This window comes from Prionailurus viverrinus, chromosome C1 (genome assembly GCF_022837055.1).
Source record: "Prionailurus viverrinus isolate Anna chromosome C1, UM_Priviv_1.0, whole genome shotgun sequence".
In the NCBI taxonomy this organism is placed as follows: domain Eukaryota; kingdom Metazoa; phylum Chordata; class Mammalia; order Carnivora; family Felidae; genus Prionailurus; species Prionailurus viverrinus.
Genome location: NC_062568.1, coordinates 181,195,585 through 181,213,306, shown reverse-complemented (window position 1 = coordinate 181,213,306; position 17,722 = coordinate 181,195,585). Strand labels below are relative to the sequence as shown.

General features: G+C 44.7%; 1 protein-coding gene across 1 annotated transcript; it reads left to right on the top strand.

Moving 5' to 3' along the window:
• Positions 1–1,259: 1,259 nt before the first annotated feature.
• On the top strand, positions 1,260–17,722 carry PPIH (peptidylprolyl isomerase H). The gene is made up of 10 exons (XM_047869656.1): positions 1,260–1,384; positions 1,727–1,791; positions 2,113–2,136; positions 2,407–2,451; positions 2,721–2,763; positions 6,506–6,598; positions 9,956–10,043; positions 10,519–10,559; positions 11,386–11,474; positions 17,546–17,722. Exons 1-9 carry the CDS (start codon positions 1,319–1,321, stop codon positions 11,452–11,454), a joined length of 534 nt encoding a protein of 177 aa, XP_047725612.1. The 5' UTR covers positions 1,260–1,318; the 3' UTR covers positions 11,455–11,474; positions 17,546–17,722.

Genomic DNA, 17,722 nt, shown 5'->3' with positions numbered 1-17,722 from the left:
GACCAAATGAAATGAAGCATGCATGCATTTAGAACTTAGCAACTGCTTAACAAATGCTAGATATCATCATTTATTTTCACTAGCAGTTTGAATATACTAGTCTTTACACAACCTCATCAACATTGGATATTACCAATTAAAAAAATTATTTTAAAATAGCATAAAGTATACTGAAGGGGGATTGCTGTTCCTTCTTCCCTTCCTGCCCCTTTCCCTCCTTATTCTCCTTCTCTTCAATTGGAGATAGAGAAGGAGACCAAAGGGAAAGGAAAAGTAACCAAAAATTAAAAAAAGATATAAGTTGAGACATTGAATTTTTACATGTAACCCTTGCTTCCTCAGACCACTGACCTAGAAAGGATGATCAAAGGATATAAGACATAATAGCTATATCAGATACATGCTCTGGCTCCAAACCGTGCCCAAGGTCACCTTCTTTCACTCAATTCATCGAATCTATTTACTGAATTCCTGCTATGGGCTAGTCAATAGTAGGCACTATAGATCACCTATAGTCTGTCAAAGACAGACAAATTTGGCATGAGGAAATAAACCAGTGATGCATCTGAAAGAGTGGGCTACTTTAGACTGAGTGCCAGTGTTCCCTTCTGAGTGACATTTGAGCTGAGACCTGAAGTATAAGGAGCACTTCCTACCTCCATTAAGACCTAGAAGAGTATTAAAGACAGTTAACATTACCAGGTCTCTACAGTATCGATCTCCGTGACCTCGAGGGACAGAAAGGCCTGAGTATCATACCTATCTGGCTCCAGGTATGCGGGGCCAGATAATGTAATATAGGCCCTTGTATGTAAGGAATTGGATTTTATTCTAAACATGGGAAGCCAGGAATGATTTATAAGCAGATTAATTTTAAAAGCTCCAGCTGGGGAAAAAAAAAAAAAAAAAAAAAAAAAAGCTCTAGCTGCTCTGCAGGAATGAATTGTAGGTGACAAAAGCGGAAACTTGTGCCCCAACTGGTGTCCGGACTTAAAAGAAGGGGTACCTATGTCAGGCTGTTCTAAGCGCCGAGGACAAACAGATTCCTGTCTTCGTAGGGCGCACTGACTTATAGGCGGGGGTAAGAAACACCACGTATAGCGGTTTAGAAGTCCTGGCCGAAGCCACCACCGCAACGCCCAGTTTCGTCGAGAGACGCAGAGAGCGCTCCGCAGGGGGGTCGCAGGGCGGGGCTTCCGGGGGCGGGACCCGGCCTAGGTTGGTTGGTTCCGCGCCTGCGCCGGAGAGTAAACTGGCGGAGCGGGGAACAGGTTCACCGGAACCCGGCGCCCCTGACTTCTGCTTCCGGGTCGCAGCCATGGCGGTGGCAAATTCAAGCCCTGTCAATCCTGTGGTGTTCTTTGATGTCAGCATTGGCGGCCAGGTGAGGTCCAGGCAGCCGCCGCGCCCAAGGGACACTGCACGGGGCCAGCCAGGAAGATCTCACCCACCCAGGGAAAGCGGACTCGAGAAGCCAGATAGCATTACTTGGACCAGAACCTACCGACCTGCGGGGCGGGGGCGAGGGAGGGAGAGGAGGAGTCTTTCACATTTGAGCGCCCCTGTGGGGGAGGGAATGGGCGCCACGCGAGGACAGACTATGCAGGCGGAGGTGGGAGAGACCAAGCGGCAAGCGGGAGAGAGGGGTCGGACCCTCCTGTTCCCTGCTGGCTGAGTCCTCGGTGGTCTTGGACCGGCCATTCTGACCGTCTCCTGCCGCTTGCAGGAAGTTGGCCGCATGAAGATCGAGCTCTTTGCCGACGTTGTGCCTAAAACGGCCGAAAATTTTAGGTAAGAAGATGATGCTCCAGCTCTGCCAGATTAACCCAAGCAGAAGCTGGACCGGTCTGCGGAATCGTCTGCCTGCCTCTATCCGTCCACTCACTGCCCTTGAGATCTGAGTCCCCTTTGTATCGCTCTGTCTGAATAGTCACCGTTTTTACTGTTCCCATGTCAATATATGTTGTTAGTTTTATGCTTAGTGTCTGGACGTCGGCTGGCCAGTTGATGGGCTTGCTGGCGCGAATGTTACCCCACCCCCACCTCCCATATTAGGGGCGCTCTCAGCTGTGATGTCATGGTGACTGAATCATTCACTCTTTTCTCTTTCAGACAGTTCTGCACTGGAGAATTTAGGTAAGTCTCAGACGTGGTTGGTTTCTCTGCTTGCTCCTGAAGCGTGTCCTGGGGCTGCAGTGGGGTTTTGGGGGGAACCACCGGCAGGCCTTGAATGATTATTGGTGACAGTAATAGGTAATACCGCCATGGGTCTGTCTTCAGTTTATTTGCCTTCTTTGTCTCTGTTCTCCTGACCTTTAGGAGAGTCCCTTGGCTCGAGTGTGTGGTAAACTGGAAAGGCCTATGATTACCTGTCATCATTCCAAGTCTCTTTCTTTTTGGTTATAGAAAAGATGGGGTTCCAATAGGATACAAAGGGAGCACCTTCCACAGGTAAGTCCTTGGCAAGCCATCCCTACAGGCTTTTAGAATTACTTCCTTAGGGGATTAGTCTCTTTAGAGGAAAATAAAACCATAGGATAATTCCTAGATCTTGAGAAGGAATGGTTTTGTGAACTCAAAAGCTTATTTGAAGGCTTATTAAAAGCCAAAGTGATAAACATTTTATTTTTAAATCAATGTTAACCTAAAGTATAATGACTAAATCAATGTTTTTCTAAACCTCAGAGCCTTCTCTCAGGATCCTTAATTCTCTGTTTCAGGGTCATAAAGGATTTCATGATTCAGGGTGGGGATTTTGTTAATGTAAGTACTATCCCTTTTCTATCAAAGACCTATAGGAATATTGTTTTTTGTTATTGCTGCTACTGCTGTTTTTACTACAGGGCCCAGTCTTAAGGCTTGAAAACAGTAGCCAAGTTTGAAGGAGGAGGGGGTGATAGGAATGCCCTTTAGGGTTGCTGGCTACTACTCTTTAACCATTAGATGATAGACATCAGCGTTTTGATTGAGTCACTGACTTCCAAATCTTAGCCTTTTAGGGCCAGAAACTGAACTTTTCCAGCACACCTATAGATGATTCATGAGAGACACAAACTAGTTAGTCACATGAAACTTCGATAGATATCAGATGAAATTTTTTTTTGTTAATTTCTAAATGGCAGTAAGTCCTTTTCCAGTGAGCTAAATTCTTATGCCCCATTTCCCTTCCATTCCTCGTATCACAATGCCTGGAAAGCTGAGTTTTTCATCAGAAACTGATTAGTGGATAAAGAATTAGAGCATCAGAGGTAGATTGTTCTGGAGGGGTATTTCCTCTGTTTTCTAGGAGAGCCTGGTGGAATAGTTCTTCACTGCGAAGCATGTCTTTCTTTTGACCAGACTACCTGTGTCTCTCATACCAAATCTCATTTCCTTCTTCTGACCTTGGCAGGTGTTGAATAAACCATATCTTTTCTTCTTAAACCTACTTTTGTCCTTGGCCAACCTCTTGTGTGCATGGTCTTTCTTATTTATATCATTTGGTTAGTCATGTTGGGATTTTCTTGGATCTGGAAGACATTCTTTCTCCTTCATAGGTATATTTATTTAACTCTTAGGAGTTTTTTTGTTTTTAACTTTTTAAAATGTTTTATTTATTTTTGAGAGAGAAAGAGAGACAGAGTGCAAGCAGGGAGGGGCAGGGAGAGAGGGAGGCACAGAATCTGAAGCAGGCTCCAGGCTCTGAGCTGTTAGCACAGAGCCTGATGCAGGGCTTGAACTCATGCCGTGAGATCATGACCTGAGCTGAAGTCGATGCTTAACCGACTGAGCCACCTAGGTGTCCCTAATTCTTAGGAGTTTTTGAAGACCTGTCTCTTTCCTATCTAGGGAAGGTTACAAAGGGGCAGATTTTAGGCCAAATCAGGCTTTCAGATATGCTTTGTTTCATGTGTGTGATGTTGTAAAACTGGGAAATTTCACCAGAAAATTCCAGAGTTTTCTCTCTAAAGAAGGGAAAATAGAGGTGCATTAGGCCTGTGTTTCTCACATAGCAACAATTGTTTGGAATCACGTAACTGCTCCCTTTAAATAGCATGTGTCCTTGCCATTTCACCACAGCCACTACCGCCTGCTTTCCTTATTTATGTCACTTGCCTCTGTAGGCATTTAAGTTTGCAATCCCTGGCCATAACTGATGGTAGTAGGGCTTGAGTGACCGTATACTTTTTTGTTAGCTGGTAAGAAGGGCTAAGAATCTATTCTCTGCCTTCTTTTCTTTCTTCCCTAGGCTCCTGTGTTGCCATGTTGTCTTAAGAGGGCCAGGACCAACTTATTGCATCATTGCCAGGCACATCTAGTCGTTTGCTGATAGCTCTAGAATCAGACAGTACAGTTGGTCAGCCAAAGGCTGTGTCAGCAAGAAACAATTGTTCAGAGCCACTCTTAGGAAAGAAAAAATAGAATGAGCAAGAAGCAGAATAAGTAGGTATTGAGACCTTCTAAAGTTGGACCAAGAATATGTGTTTCTTTGTTTTAATAATTTTTTTTCTGATTGCAAAATTGCAAAATTATCTCTCAAGGAATCTCACTTCTCAAGGAATATATTCTTGGCATTTTAGTTTACATTTGCCAGACTCATCATTGCACGTGTATGTGTGTCAAATATAATTCTTAACAGACTTAAAATCACGTATATATTTTAATTTTTTTTTTTTTTTCAAAGTTTATTTTTATTTTTGGGACAGAGAGAGACAGAGCATGAACGGGGGAGGGGCAGAGAGAGAGGGAGACACAGAATCGGAAACAGGCTCCAGGCTCTGAGCCATCAGCCCAGAACCCGACACGGGGCTCGAACTCACGGACTGCGAGATCGTGACCTGGCTGAAGTCGGAGGCTTAACTGACTGCGCCACCCAGACGCCCCTATATTTTAATTTTTTATACTTAATAATTATCTACATTTTCCCTTGTCATTAAGTCATTTTTTATAATAGCTACCTAATATTCCATTATGAATAGATAAGTTATTTGATCAGTCCACTGTGGTAAAAAGATTTAAGTTGCTTTCTATTATTTTCTCTGAAAATTAATTTTGTCATTTTCCCTACTCTGGCTCCTGGAGAGCAACCGATAGTGTCATTATAGAGAACGATGTGGTAACTGATCTGTCCCCCAGGTTTGTTGGGAAATTGGAAATGAACTTGTTTTTCTCTTCCTTCTGTATATATGTAGGTATTTATGTGGAGTTAAAGATATAATAGCTCACATTTACATAATTGTGTATCAATTGCAAGGTCTTTTCTCAGACACTGTTTAATTCGATCTCCATGGCAACGCTGTAAAGAGCAGGTGATTTCATCTTCACTTGATAGTTGAGGAAACTGAAGCTCAGCGATGGAAAGTGACTCTCCCAGCTTATAAATGATGGACCTGGAACTGACATCCAGGCCTTTCCACCATACAGAGCTTAGTTTTATTGATAATTTTTAGTCAAATAAAGGTTTGATTTTGATTTTGATTCTTCCTTCCTTGGCTTATGTTAATACCCTTTGATAATCTTTTTCCCAATAAAGGCCCTTTGATTCTGCCCTAGGCCGGTGCTTTCCCTCTCTACCATTCACCCAATATTCTTTGGCTGGAAGAGATTGGGTTTTGGCAGGCACCTTCTCATTATTAGCTTTAGACCCCAGGGATTCTGTTTAAGGTACTGCAAATATGGCTGTGGTCAAGTTGCTTTATTACCCTGACATAAGTTGGCTCACTTGAAAAATGAGGAAGATGATAGCGCTTATTCCACACGGTTACTGGAAGAGCAAAGAGATAATGAAAATAAAGCGGGTTTAAGCTAGTTTAAGAAGAAACAGAACTAAGAACTGGAAAGCCACATGGGACCAAGGCAGTCCTTTTTCTCTGTTTCTCTCGTGCTCTCTACACCTGTGTATTGCCTTCTCTTTCTGTTCTCCAGTCCACCTTGCAGAGCATGGTCACTGCTGGCTTCCAGGTTTACATGATATACATTCAACATCAAAGAGAGCATCAGTCCTTCATGATTCCCAGAGAAGGAACTTTAGTTGGCCCTGCATTAGTTAGGCATGCTCTCCTGGATCAACCAACTTTGGTCAAGAGGGTGGTGTCCATACAGACTAGGCTTCCAAGAGCCCATCAACCTGCAGTTTTGGGGAGCAGGGATAGTGGCACTTAAGTGGGTAATTTTATTTGATAACAGGCATGAGAGTCTTTGGGAGTGGCAAGGATTATGTATGGGATCACTACACTATTGTTCCCTACTCTGCCTTGTCTTAACTGAGCTTTCTAGAGGCCCAGCTGTGACCTGTTTTACCCAATCTGTGAGATGCCCCGGCCAGTCTGTGAGCTGCAGGTGCCTGGGACAGGGCCGGCTTTGATTATAAGACAGGGTCAGAGAGGTATGGCTCCCAAAGTGACCTTCAGGAGTAAGAGTGCACCTTCAAAAAGTTGGCTACGGTACAGCAGCATTCCTCCAGGGGGCCCAAGGAGGGGGAGCCCAACAGTCAACACTTGCTAACACGTCCTTTCTCTCTGCTCAGGGAGATGGTACTGGAGTCGCCAGTATTTACCGGGGGCCATTTGCAGATGAAAATTTTAAACTTAGGCACTCCGCTCCAGGCCTGCTTTCCATGGTAAGTGAGAGCCAGTCAAGGTTTTGGGTTAGATTTGTAGCCACCGGGTCTGTGGGCGCCCCTTGAGGCACGGTGCCATCTCTTGGGATGGAAGCTCGTTCTTTACTTCTCTCACTTGTCCCAGGACTCAGCTCTGCCACACCTACCTCCTTCCTCAGTCGGCTTTGACTTCTTTGGGCTGGGCCCTCAGCATTGGAAGTTTGGGGGGGGGGGGGGGGGCGGGCAAAACTGAAACTCTGATGTGTGTTTTCTTACCTCGCTCGAGCGAGGGTGTGCGGCTCAGCCTTCAGCCCTGCCGCTCGGAGTGCAGCCAGCTGTGCTGTCGGGACATGGCGCCCATGCACTTGGTGCTCCACCCTGGCGTCCCGAGATGACTTCCCACTCATGCTGCCTCCTGGCTGGTCCTCCTCTGGGCTCGCTGACCACTCTCGCTCCCTCGGCCTGGCACCCCTTCCTACTTAGACCCCCCACTCCCACATCTCACTTGCCTTTCTCAGCTCCCTATCTGCCCCACTTAACCCCCTCATCTACCCACTCCTGATCGCTCCCCCTGCTTCTCCGTATTCACTCTGCCCTCATTTTTCCTTACCCGTCTCACCTTCCTTCCCTCTCACTCTCCAATCTCCTCCCTGCCTCCCCTCATCACCCATTTCCCTGGCAGTTTCCCCACACTCTCTCTCCCAGACTCAATATTTACAGGCACACGTTCTGTCCTTCTTGCCTCCCCTTCCACTTATCTACACAGGCCTTTATCAAGTGAAGGTTTACCGACACCCACTTTGTATCAGGTCAGGGTAGGGTACAAGGATACAGACCTGATCCCTGCCCTTGTGACACTTAACATCTAATGGGGGAATCACACATGCAAAATGACAAGTCCAGTATAGTGTAATTCATGCCACTGTGTTTTAAGATGAGGGCACCTTAGGGTATGTAAAAGTACCTTGAGGGCCCCATGGAATGAGAGTAATTACTTTGAGGGGTCAGGCACAGCTTCATAGATGGGAGAGCTTTTGAGTTCTGGAAGGAGCTCTATTCCAGATGGCATTTCAAGTTGAGCAAATAGCCTAGGCAAAGCTGTGTGACCATGAAATGGCAGGGTGGCATAGTCAAGGGACCAAAGGTGAGGAAGGTGATGAGAACTTAGGATGTGCATGGGGAGGGGGAAGGGCCAGTAGAGACTACTGAAGAGACTGGTGGGTCTAGCTCCTAAAGGGCTTTAAATGCCAGAATAAGGATGAAGTGTGTGGACTTGAGTTCACAGGTTATGGAGAGGTGTACGCTTTTTTGAGCAGGGTTGATCAACTTTGTGATTTAGAATGAAGACCCTGGCTGCAGTGTGAGTGGCAGATGGGAATGGAGAGCTGGGGGCAGAGAAGCCAGGAAGGAGGCTGCCATGAGAACTGGGCAACACTAAGCCTAGCAAACAGTGTGCAAGTCCCTTTTTTCAGACAGCCAGGCCAGGCAAGTGCAGGTTAATGCTGCAGGAGTAGTTTAGGTGGGCTTGGATCTTTGCCAGGAGGACTAGAACCCTCTAGGTGCGTGCCACCTGTTAGCATCTATGGAGGACTCAAAACTGGAAGGAAACATTGGTCTCTACTCCCTTCAGGCTGACACTGGTGAAGTTGTGCTGTCCTTTCACATACCATGTAATGTCCTTGTTTTTGTTTCCATCCTCTAAATCATGAGTTTCTCAAGGGCAGGGACAGGGCCTCATTGATCTCCAAGCCTTACTTACTACCTGATACTGAAAGGTGCTGAGTAGATACCTATAAACATGAATGACTGAAAGATAATCAGAATGATGGCTACCATTTATTGGACAGTTACTCAACAAGCACCTTATTTGCATTAATTTGTTTTAATCCTCTCAACATCCCTTTGAAATGGGTACAAATGAGGATACCGAAGCACAGGGAGGTTATGTGACTAATCTGAGGTCACACGTTCAGTGGTGAAACTGGGATTCCAGCTAGGTCATCACCTGGCTCCAGAGCTTCTTCTCGAAAGTAGTAAGCCATGCTGCCTAAAAGAATGAATAAACGAGTGGCTAAGGGCAGAGCGTGTCCCCTGAGCTATAAAAACATATGGGACTGTTTTCCTGCCTGTTTGCTAATAAATATTTATACAGCAAGCAGCTACTTAGGTAGATTGATTGGTGGAAAGCTTGATTGAAAGGAAAGAACTGGGAGTCTGGGAAGTCTAGCCCTTGTTCCACAGCGCCCTCCTGCTGCTGCTGACTCAGGCACCCTCAGCCGACTGAGCCACTCAGGCAGCGCTCACATGGGGAATTTCTAAGTATAATATAAAATCCCCAATGAGAATGTACCCCTGGACAGTGTCTTTAATGTATTTCATACACATTTTTATTCTTGCACGGTTGAACACAGAATCAACCAATTTAAATCCATCAAGCATCCAATTACTGCTAGTGACCTATCTAATAATTTCCAGTGCTGCTGTAGTCATATTAATTTTAGGAGACCTATGCTGTTAATAGTACTTTCAGTTTCCCATTTTCCACTCCTTTTTTCCAAAATAAGGGAAGTATGCAATAAAATGTGCACAGAGTTAGTAGGGCAGTGCTTTTAAACGGTAACTTGGATTTGTTAATGTACAGAAATCTGAATTTAGCATATTAAAGGCAGTTTAGTAGTATCAACATGTAAAGTATGAAAGTACACTTCCTATGAAAGTTAAATTTCACTTTACAAAGTATTACTTTGCATTGTAATACTTGCCTGTTCTTTTACAGTGCATTATGAAATGTAAAGATACAGAAAGAATTTCAGGGGAGGAGACTCTCAGATTCTCAATTAAAAAAATACTTCTTCCTGTAAAATTCAATAATAAAAGATTTGGGTGTAGCTGTAAAAAGCAAGCATCATTGATTACATGCAGTCTTTTTTTCCTAGCACAGCACTAGTGTAGCAACTTCTCTCACCTTCTTAAACTTCTTTATTACCATTGTTATGATGCAGTACAAAGCTATTCAGTTTATGGCATAGGCAACAGGCTTTTTCTCACTGGTATCTAGTTTATAACTGTAATCCAGTTCTAACCAGTATTGGATTAAATACAGCAAATTGGGCCCCATGAACAATTGTTCCTTTAATAAAAATTCACACTGCAGGGGAATTGTACATTTATTCAGGAATCTGGCTCCTTGACGGCAGATACTGTGTATCCTAATTATCTCGGTATCCTTGGATCCTAGCTCAGGAACTGGCTTATAGTAGATATTCAGTAAGGTTTGCTGAAAGAAAGGAATCAGGGCTATAGGCTCTTTGGGAGAATCTCACCCTTCGGCTAGCATGGCCAGGAAAACTCACTGAAGGTATATTTGGTTTCTGTCAGGCAAACAGTGGTCCCAGTACAAATGGCTGCCAGTTCTTCATCACCTGCTCTAAATGTGATTGGCTGGATGGGAAGCACGTAGTATTTGGTGAGTCCTATTCCTGTCCTGGAGTCCAGGCCACATTCACCCAGAGTGGGACGTCCAAAGGAGCCAGCCCCCAGACTCCAGTACCGAGAGTGCCCACCTGGTGTAACTGGTCTGGCAGTAGCAGGGAAGGCGGAAGTGATGGGAGGTGGAGAGAGCTAGAGGGAAGAGCAGAGGGCTGTGTGATGTCGAATGCAACCACTTGGGTGATACGTATGTCTGGGGTGGACCCGGATGGTATCACTTAAGAAATGTCCTACAGAGGCAGCGTGGTACAGTGGGGCTTTGCAATCGCTCAGACCTAGTACTCTGCTCCCTATGAACTGTCTCTTGGGCAAATCATTTCACTTCCATCAAGTCCCAATTTTCAGATGGTCGTATGAAGATCAAATGAGATGATAGATAAGAGTGGACATTGCAAGCTGGAAAATACTCTGCAAATGAGAGTAATAAAGTCCAGCTCGTACTCTTCCCACAGGAAAAATCATTGATGGACTTCTAGTGATGCGAAAGATTGAGGTGAGTCCTATTTTGATTTCCTCTCTCGCCCATTCTGGTCCCGTAGCACCTGACTAGTGTGGAGGGGCTGGAGAGCCAGGAGATGGCTCCAGTGTGTTAGGTCCAGTGTTTACTGTCTCCAGTTGCATGGGCTTCCTCAGGAAGGGGGAGGGAGTACAGGAGTAAAGGACCCCCACCTCTGTTATCTTGGCCTGTAAGTTTGCCTCTAGTGCATACTGAGGTTCGGCCTCTGGTGGCCCCTTCACCTACTTGATAAAGTCCTACTCAGCATTGAATTCAAGATCCTTCATGACCTGGTCCCCACTGTCTCTCCACAGCCTCTTCTGCCACTGCTGCCTCCATGTTCTAGTCACGTTAGGCCACTAGCTCTTCTCTAAATATGCCATACACATTCCTGCCTCTTGTTGCTTTCTGCCCCCAAACGTTTGCTCATGTTCTTTCTGCCACTGGAATGCTCTTTTTCTTTCTTTTCCTCCTGGTGGGATCCCATTCGTCCTTCTAGGCCCAGCTCGAATGTCCTCTCTTGTGTGAATCCTTCCCTGACCTGTTTAAGCAGCACTTTAGTTGCTTCCTCTGCCCTGTTGTATAAGCTCCCTCTTATAACTTATTACACTGTTATATGTCATAGGTTTGCTGTTTTTTTTTAAATGTTGTACATTTTCTTTTTGATCTGGATTATCTATACCCTTCTGCTAGGACATGCATGGACTGTTACCATTTCAGTCTCTGAGTCCTCGGTCCTTAGTACAGGGGCTGGCAGGCGTCAGTAAATGTTTGGTGAGTGCATGTGTAAGTCGATGAATCTCCACCATGCTTTCTCTCCTAGAATGTTCCCACAGGCCCCAACAATAAGCCCAAGCTACCTGTGGTGATCTCACAGTGTGGGGAGATGTAGTCCAGAGCGAGACTGATCAGGTACGTGTGTCTTTCTCCTCCTGGTTAGGAGTCCCTAGTGAAGTCAGCACCGTCTAGGGGAAAGAACTTTATGCTTGAAAACTTGGGGATTAAGCCCATTTCCTCTCTCTGTGACCTTAGGGAAATCCCTTCCCTTCTCTGAGCCTGTTTCCTCATCTGTCAAATGGAGATAATATCTATCTCTTAGGCTTATTGTAAGGATCTAAAGAGAAAGGGTTATTAGGGCATTTTCCTCCTACCACTTTGCAGTTTACAAAGTATCAACCTGAAAAACAGTAAATAAATAAACATTAAAAAAGTTAGGGGCACCTGGGTGGCTCAGTCGGTTAGGCGTCCGACTTCGGCTCAGGTCATGATCACAAGGCTTGTGAGTTCAAGCCCCATGTCAGGCTGTGCTGAGAGCTCAGAGCCTGGAGTCTGCTTCGGATTCTGTGTCTCCCTCTCTCGCTGTGCCCTTCCCTCATTCATGCTCTGTCTCTGTTTCTCTCAAGAATAAATAAAACATTAAAAAATAATAATAATAAAAATAAAATTAAAAATGGGCACCTGGGTGGCTTAGCCGGTTAAGCGTCCAACTCTTGATTTTGGTTCAGGTCATGATCTCACACTTCGTGAGTGTGGAACCTGCTTGGGGTTCTCTTTCTCTGCTCCTCTCCTGCTCGCTCGCTCGCTCTAAATAAACTTAAAAAAAGAAAACCTGACAATATACTATGTTTGTAGCATATAGCTTTTTTTACCCTTCTCTTAGGAATTGAATAGTTACAAATTCTGAGTCTTTGTTCTTTATTTTATATGTCGTGACTCTTTTGTCCAGAATGTATTTTAAGCAAAAAACTAACATTGTGTTGCTTATCTTAACTTTGGTGATCTTCTTTGTTAAACAGAAGTTCTAAATTTTGATGGGGTCAAAATTATCAGTCTTTTCTCTTATGGCTTTTGTGGTTGTGTCTTATTTAAGAAGGTCCTTAGTATCTCAAATCATAATGTCTTTTGTATTTTTTCTAATGTTTCTGTGATTTTATTTATATAGTTAAATTATCTAGAATTTATTTTTCTTTTCTCTGCCTTTTTTTTTCTGAATGGAGATGTAGTCAAATGTCAGACCATTTTAATGACTGTACATACCTCTTTATGTGACTTAATTTGTGTTCATAGCATCTGGCACTTGCAGGCATTTATTAAAAATTTACTACATGAGTTAATAGAGAGGGAGAATGTCAGGCATTTTAGGCAGGGAACTGATGTTAGCAAATGCTGGCAGGCGTGCACAAGTTTGTGCTAGAAGCTGCACGTGGTCCTCTCTCTTGTCCAGCCAGATGGTCCCTTCTCAGGCACAGGCGACACCCTGAGCTGTCTCTCCTATCAGTACTAGAGGTCCCTAGCTCTCAGCCTGGTGTCCCCCTTCAGTAGTGGCTGGCATTTCCCTCCTAATCCCACTTATTTCTTTGCTGAACCTAAGTTAAGCTACCAGGTCCTTTTCCTTTTAAGGATTGACCACTGATCACTACTGGAGGACAGAGATGAAAAGAATAAAGCTTAGGGGTGCCTGGGTGGCTCAGTCAGTTAAGTGTCTGACTTCAGCTCAGGTCATGATCTCACAGTCTGTGAGTTCGAGCCTCGCATTGGGCTCTGTGCTGACAGCTCAGAGCCTGGAGCCTGCTTCAGATTCTGTGTCTCCCTCCCTCCCTCTCTCTCTCTCTCTCTCTCTCTCTCTCTCTCTCTCTCTCTCTCTCTCCCTCTCCCCCTCCCCTGCTCATGCTCATCCCTGTCTGTCTCAAAAATAAATAAAACATGAAAAAAAAGAATAAAGTTTAGAAATTTTTTGTTTGGGGCCTTTTTTCTGTGTTTTTCTGAGTCCCTTACAGAAAGTTAGTGGCAGTCCTTGTTGGGGGTTTGATTTCTGAGGGTGGTGCTCACAACCCTCCCCTCCTCATCCCTTAATAACAAAGGGCATGTAAACCTTTGCCCCCATGGAAGCCTCTCTTCCCAGCCTGCAACCCAAGCAGAACAGATCCCACAGGGGCCATTTGATGTTCCAGAGGCTTCTAGACCAGAACTGTCCAATAGAAAGTCCTCTCTGTGGTGGTGGAAATGTTCTGTGTTTGTGCTGTCCATCATGCACTTCCAGCCTCATGTGACAGTTGAGCACTTGAAATGTGGCTGACGTGACTGAAGGGCTGAATTTTTTATTTTATTTAATTTTAATTAAATTTAAATATAGTACCTCCAATTCAGTCTCCTACCCCTGACTTGCTCAGGATTGAATCTTTCATAGGTAATACTTAGGGGCAATATAATAATAGCAGTTATCATTTATTACATCTTCTATCATTTATTTATTCTTCTTGTGCTCAGATATTGAGCTAAGAACTTGAATGATCTCATTTAACTTTACCAAAAATCCTTATGAGTTTTAAGGTGTTAGGGAATCTAGATGCTTTGGGTTTCTAAGTAATGTGATGTGGGAGAAAGTAAGGAAAAGTAGAGATTAATTCCCCAGGGAGTATGGGAGTATCATCCCATTATTTACCTTCCTAGCTGTTAAAGTTATAAGCATCTCTAATTCCCATGGGAGTGTTTCAGCTCTCCCAGGTTGTTTGGGCAGGATAATGGTTGACAGCCAATACAGAGGCTGTTTTCAAGCCCTGTTGAACAGTACTTCTCAAACTTTACTGCATTTACAAATCACCAGGAGATCTTGTTAAAATGCTGGTTCTGGTTCAGTGGGTCTAGATGGGGCCAGAGATTTTGCATTTCTAACTAGCACTTGGGAGATGCTGATGCTGACTTTGAGTGGCAAGGCGATAGTGGAATAACAGAGCCTGCTTTCTCATTGAGAAGCCACCATATCCCAGTCAGAAAAGACCCAGGAGATCCTCTCTTGGTGGCCCTGGTCCAGCAGGAATCTACTGCCTTCAAATCAAAGTATCACCTAATCATGCATGTGGGGCCTTGTGCCTAGGCACTGGAAATAAAAGAAGATGGGATGGAGATAGAAGACAGGTACAGTGATTTAATCAGCAGTACTTCCCTAGGAAGCACTTCCTTCTAGAACTTCTGTGTTTTGCCTTAGGGTCCTGACTTTGGTTTTGGTGAGGATGAAGTTTCTGTACAACTCTAGATGTAGAAACCATGTTTTTTTTTTTAATCTCCATGGGTCCTGTGAAAGCTTTTTGTGAGGAATTTGGTTAGGTATACATAAGTGAACCTTGGCCCTCAGGGTTCGCCTGCTCTAGTCTGAACTGGGTTCTTTGCTACTTACAACCACTTGAGGGCTGGTGGAACCTCTGTTTTGAAAGCCAGAGCGTCTCTTGGAATAGAGAGTGGCTGTGGGCTCTGGCAGCCCAGCTAGTCTGAATTGTTGCCCTTCCAGTTATCCACAAATCTGGGGCCTGTAGCGAGGTGTAGATAGCTTTCTTCTGGCATTGTTTCCCAAATTTCCCTAAGAATCCAATCACTCAGGGGCATTTGTTAAACCTACTAATTCCCAGATCCCTCCCCTGGAGAGTTTGAGTGAATGAGTTTGAGTTAGGATCCTGGATGCTGTGTTTGTAACAAGCACCTCAGATGCTTCTTATCAGAGAAATGTGGGTAACACTGCTTTAGGTAGTCCTGTGATGAATATCTTTTAGCATTTGCATCTTAGAAAGAATACATAATTAGCGCAACACAGAATTTTACAGTTATTATAACTTACAGTAAGGCATTATTAAAGTTGTGATTATGTTAAAAATTAATTGTACTTGTGGATGATGGTTATGAGGACACTGGTGACGGTGCTGTTGGAATTACTGAGCTTTAGGACACACTGTCCCCCAGCTCCTGGAATTACCTGTCGATGTGATGTGTTACTGTAGAGGAAGGTTATGAAAGACATGTTGGTAGCACACGGACCGGTCCTTCATTCCTTCCACAACTAAGCACTACTTAATTGAGATGGGTCCCATGCTGCGTATGAGGCTGCAAATATGAAAAGCCCAGTTCCTGTCTTCAGGGAACTCACAGTCTCTTGAGGAAACTGACAATTACAGTAGAGTAAAGCACCGGACTGGAAAAAGTCAGGGAAGCCAGAATGCCTGTGTCTGCCTGGAGTGGTTTGGGAAGACTACAGAAGAGATGATGCTTTGGCTGAGTACAGGAAAGAAGAGAATGTCTCGGGTGGCTAAAATGGGAAGGCATTCCAGGCAGAGGGAACAGCACGGGCAAAGTGTAAGGGACACTGCTAATAATTCCATATGGCCAAAGCAGGAAGGTATGAAAGAAAAGCAAAGGGTACGAGGTAAGGCGGGTGGAGGCCAGGGCCACTCGTGAGAACCAGTGCAGTCTGAGACATTCATATGTTATCCTGAGGTAGGCTTTAGACAGTATGCACCTTTTTCCCCCAGGGGTGAGAGTCTTTTGTACTCCCCAGATTCTCAAAAGGGAGCCTGGCCCTCCAAAAAGAACCAGGCCAAGAGGAGCCACTGGAGGATTTTGAGCAGGAAAACTTGGGGATTGGACTTCCTTATTCTGAAGATGATTCTGGCAGCCATGTGGAGGATAAGCTCAGGCCAGGGAGGTGTCCACTGCAGCAGTCCAGGCCAGAGAACAGGTTCCACATGAAAATACGGGTCTAGGGAGCTCCAGAGATTTGGCAGCAAATATTTGCATGCCTGCTGGGTTTGTGACACTGTTTGTTCCCTGCCCTGAAAGACAGACGCCCTGCCAGCTAAAAAAGGGAGGGGAGGGGAAAATGGCTGTATTCCAGTTCGATCCAGTACAAAGGCAGAGCTCCCAGCCTCGTAATCAGGTCTCAAACATTGAGGTACACCACATCAGCAAAATACTACATGGCCTTAAAGGTAGATGTGTATGTGTTGGCAGATTTCTAGGGTACATTAAGTGACAAAGTCAAGATTTAGTACATTTGAGTAACTCAGAAATTACTGTTGTGACATATAGCCAACTGTTAGTAATGGTTACTTCTGCAATGTAGAGATAGCAGAGTCCTTTCTTCCCGTTGCTCCTACTGTTGTGTATATGCTTGAAATTTCTATATTGAGCATGTATCTTATAAGAGAAATATATACTGTATATACATAATTTTAACAAATCCTCCTTCCTCTCAGCTGCTCCGAGGAGTATGTGGCTGATATCAGTGTGTCAGTCACTCCCTGGTTACTCCATCTCCTCCCAGGTCTAGGCCCAGGCAACGGCGCCTTCCTCGGTGCTCCCACAGCACTTGATTCATCTCTCTACACAGCATTTAATGCAGCATATCACAAATGTGTTCACTTGGTTTTCTCTAGACAGAACTCCTTGAGGCAGAGACCATGCTGACTGACAAACACAGTGCCTGGTCTACAATACAGCTTAGATCCTGGAGCACCATGGAACTTACAAAGCACATCTATGCAGTTTTGTACATTCTGCTTGGGGGCCCAGGGTTAAACTTCTGTCTGAGCCTGCAGTATGACACCAGGACTCACTGTCCCCTGGAGGAAAAGGGGTGTGGCTATGTTTAGGGAGAGGGAGACCATAGTTTCTGAGTGTACTCATTCTGTTCTTTTAGTAAAGCTAACTCCAAGGCCATAAACAGGGTGTGACTTTACTTTCTCTATAACCCTGGGACCAAAACCTGCAAGGAGGAAGGATTTCTCTTTGTTCTAGAGTTCCACAGAGAGCCGTCAAGGTCTGGCAAAAAGTACACAGACTTTGGAGCCAAGTAGACCAGGAAGCCCCATCACTGTCAAACCATTAAACCCCTTGGGACTCTAGTTTTCTCCTTTACTTAACTACAGGCGATATATACTGCACAGAGGTTCTGAAGGGTAAATAAATGCGATGATATGTGTGGCCATAAATGTTAGTTTCTTTCTTCTTGGTTCTTATGTAATATACCTCTCAACTTTACCCTGGGGAACCAAAGGTCTGACCTAGGGCAAGAGACCAGTTCTGCTCTTGTGGGAAAAGAAGATTAGGAGTGTAGAGAAGAGCCGGGGGTGTTGTGTCTCATGAAAGTCCCCTTCCAGTGCCTCTGAGCTGCTTATCTCTTCCATCCCTAACAGACTTCCATGTCTCTGCCATTGTAGGCCTTCCCTTGCTCTGGGTGACGCTCTTGAGTAAGATAATCTGGATTGGCCCCTGTGTTTGCTTCCCTGCCTGCTGCTGCCCTTTTTGATCAAGAGACCTTGGAAGTGTCACAGATTCAGAACCCAAGATTTTCTGCTTAAGTTTTCAACTGTAAATAAAGTGGTTTGTTTGTTTTG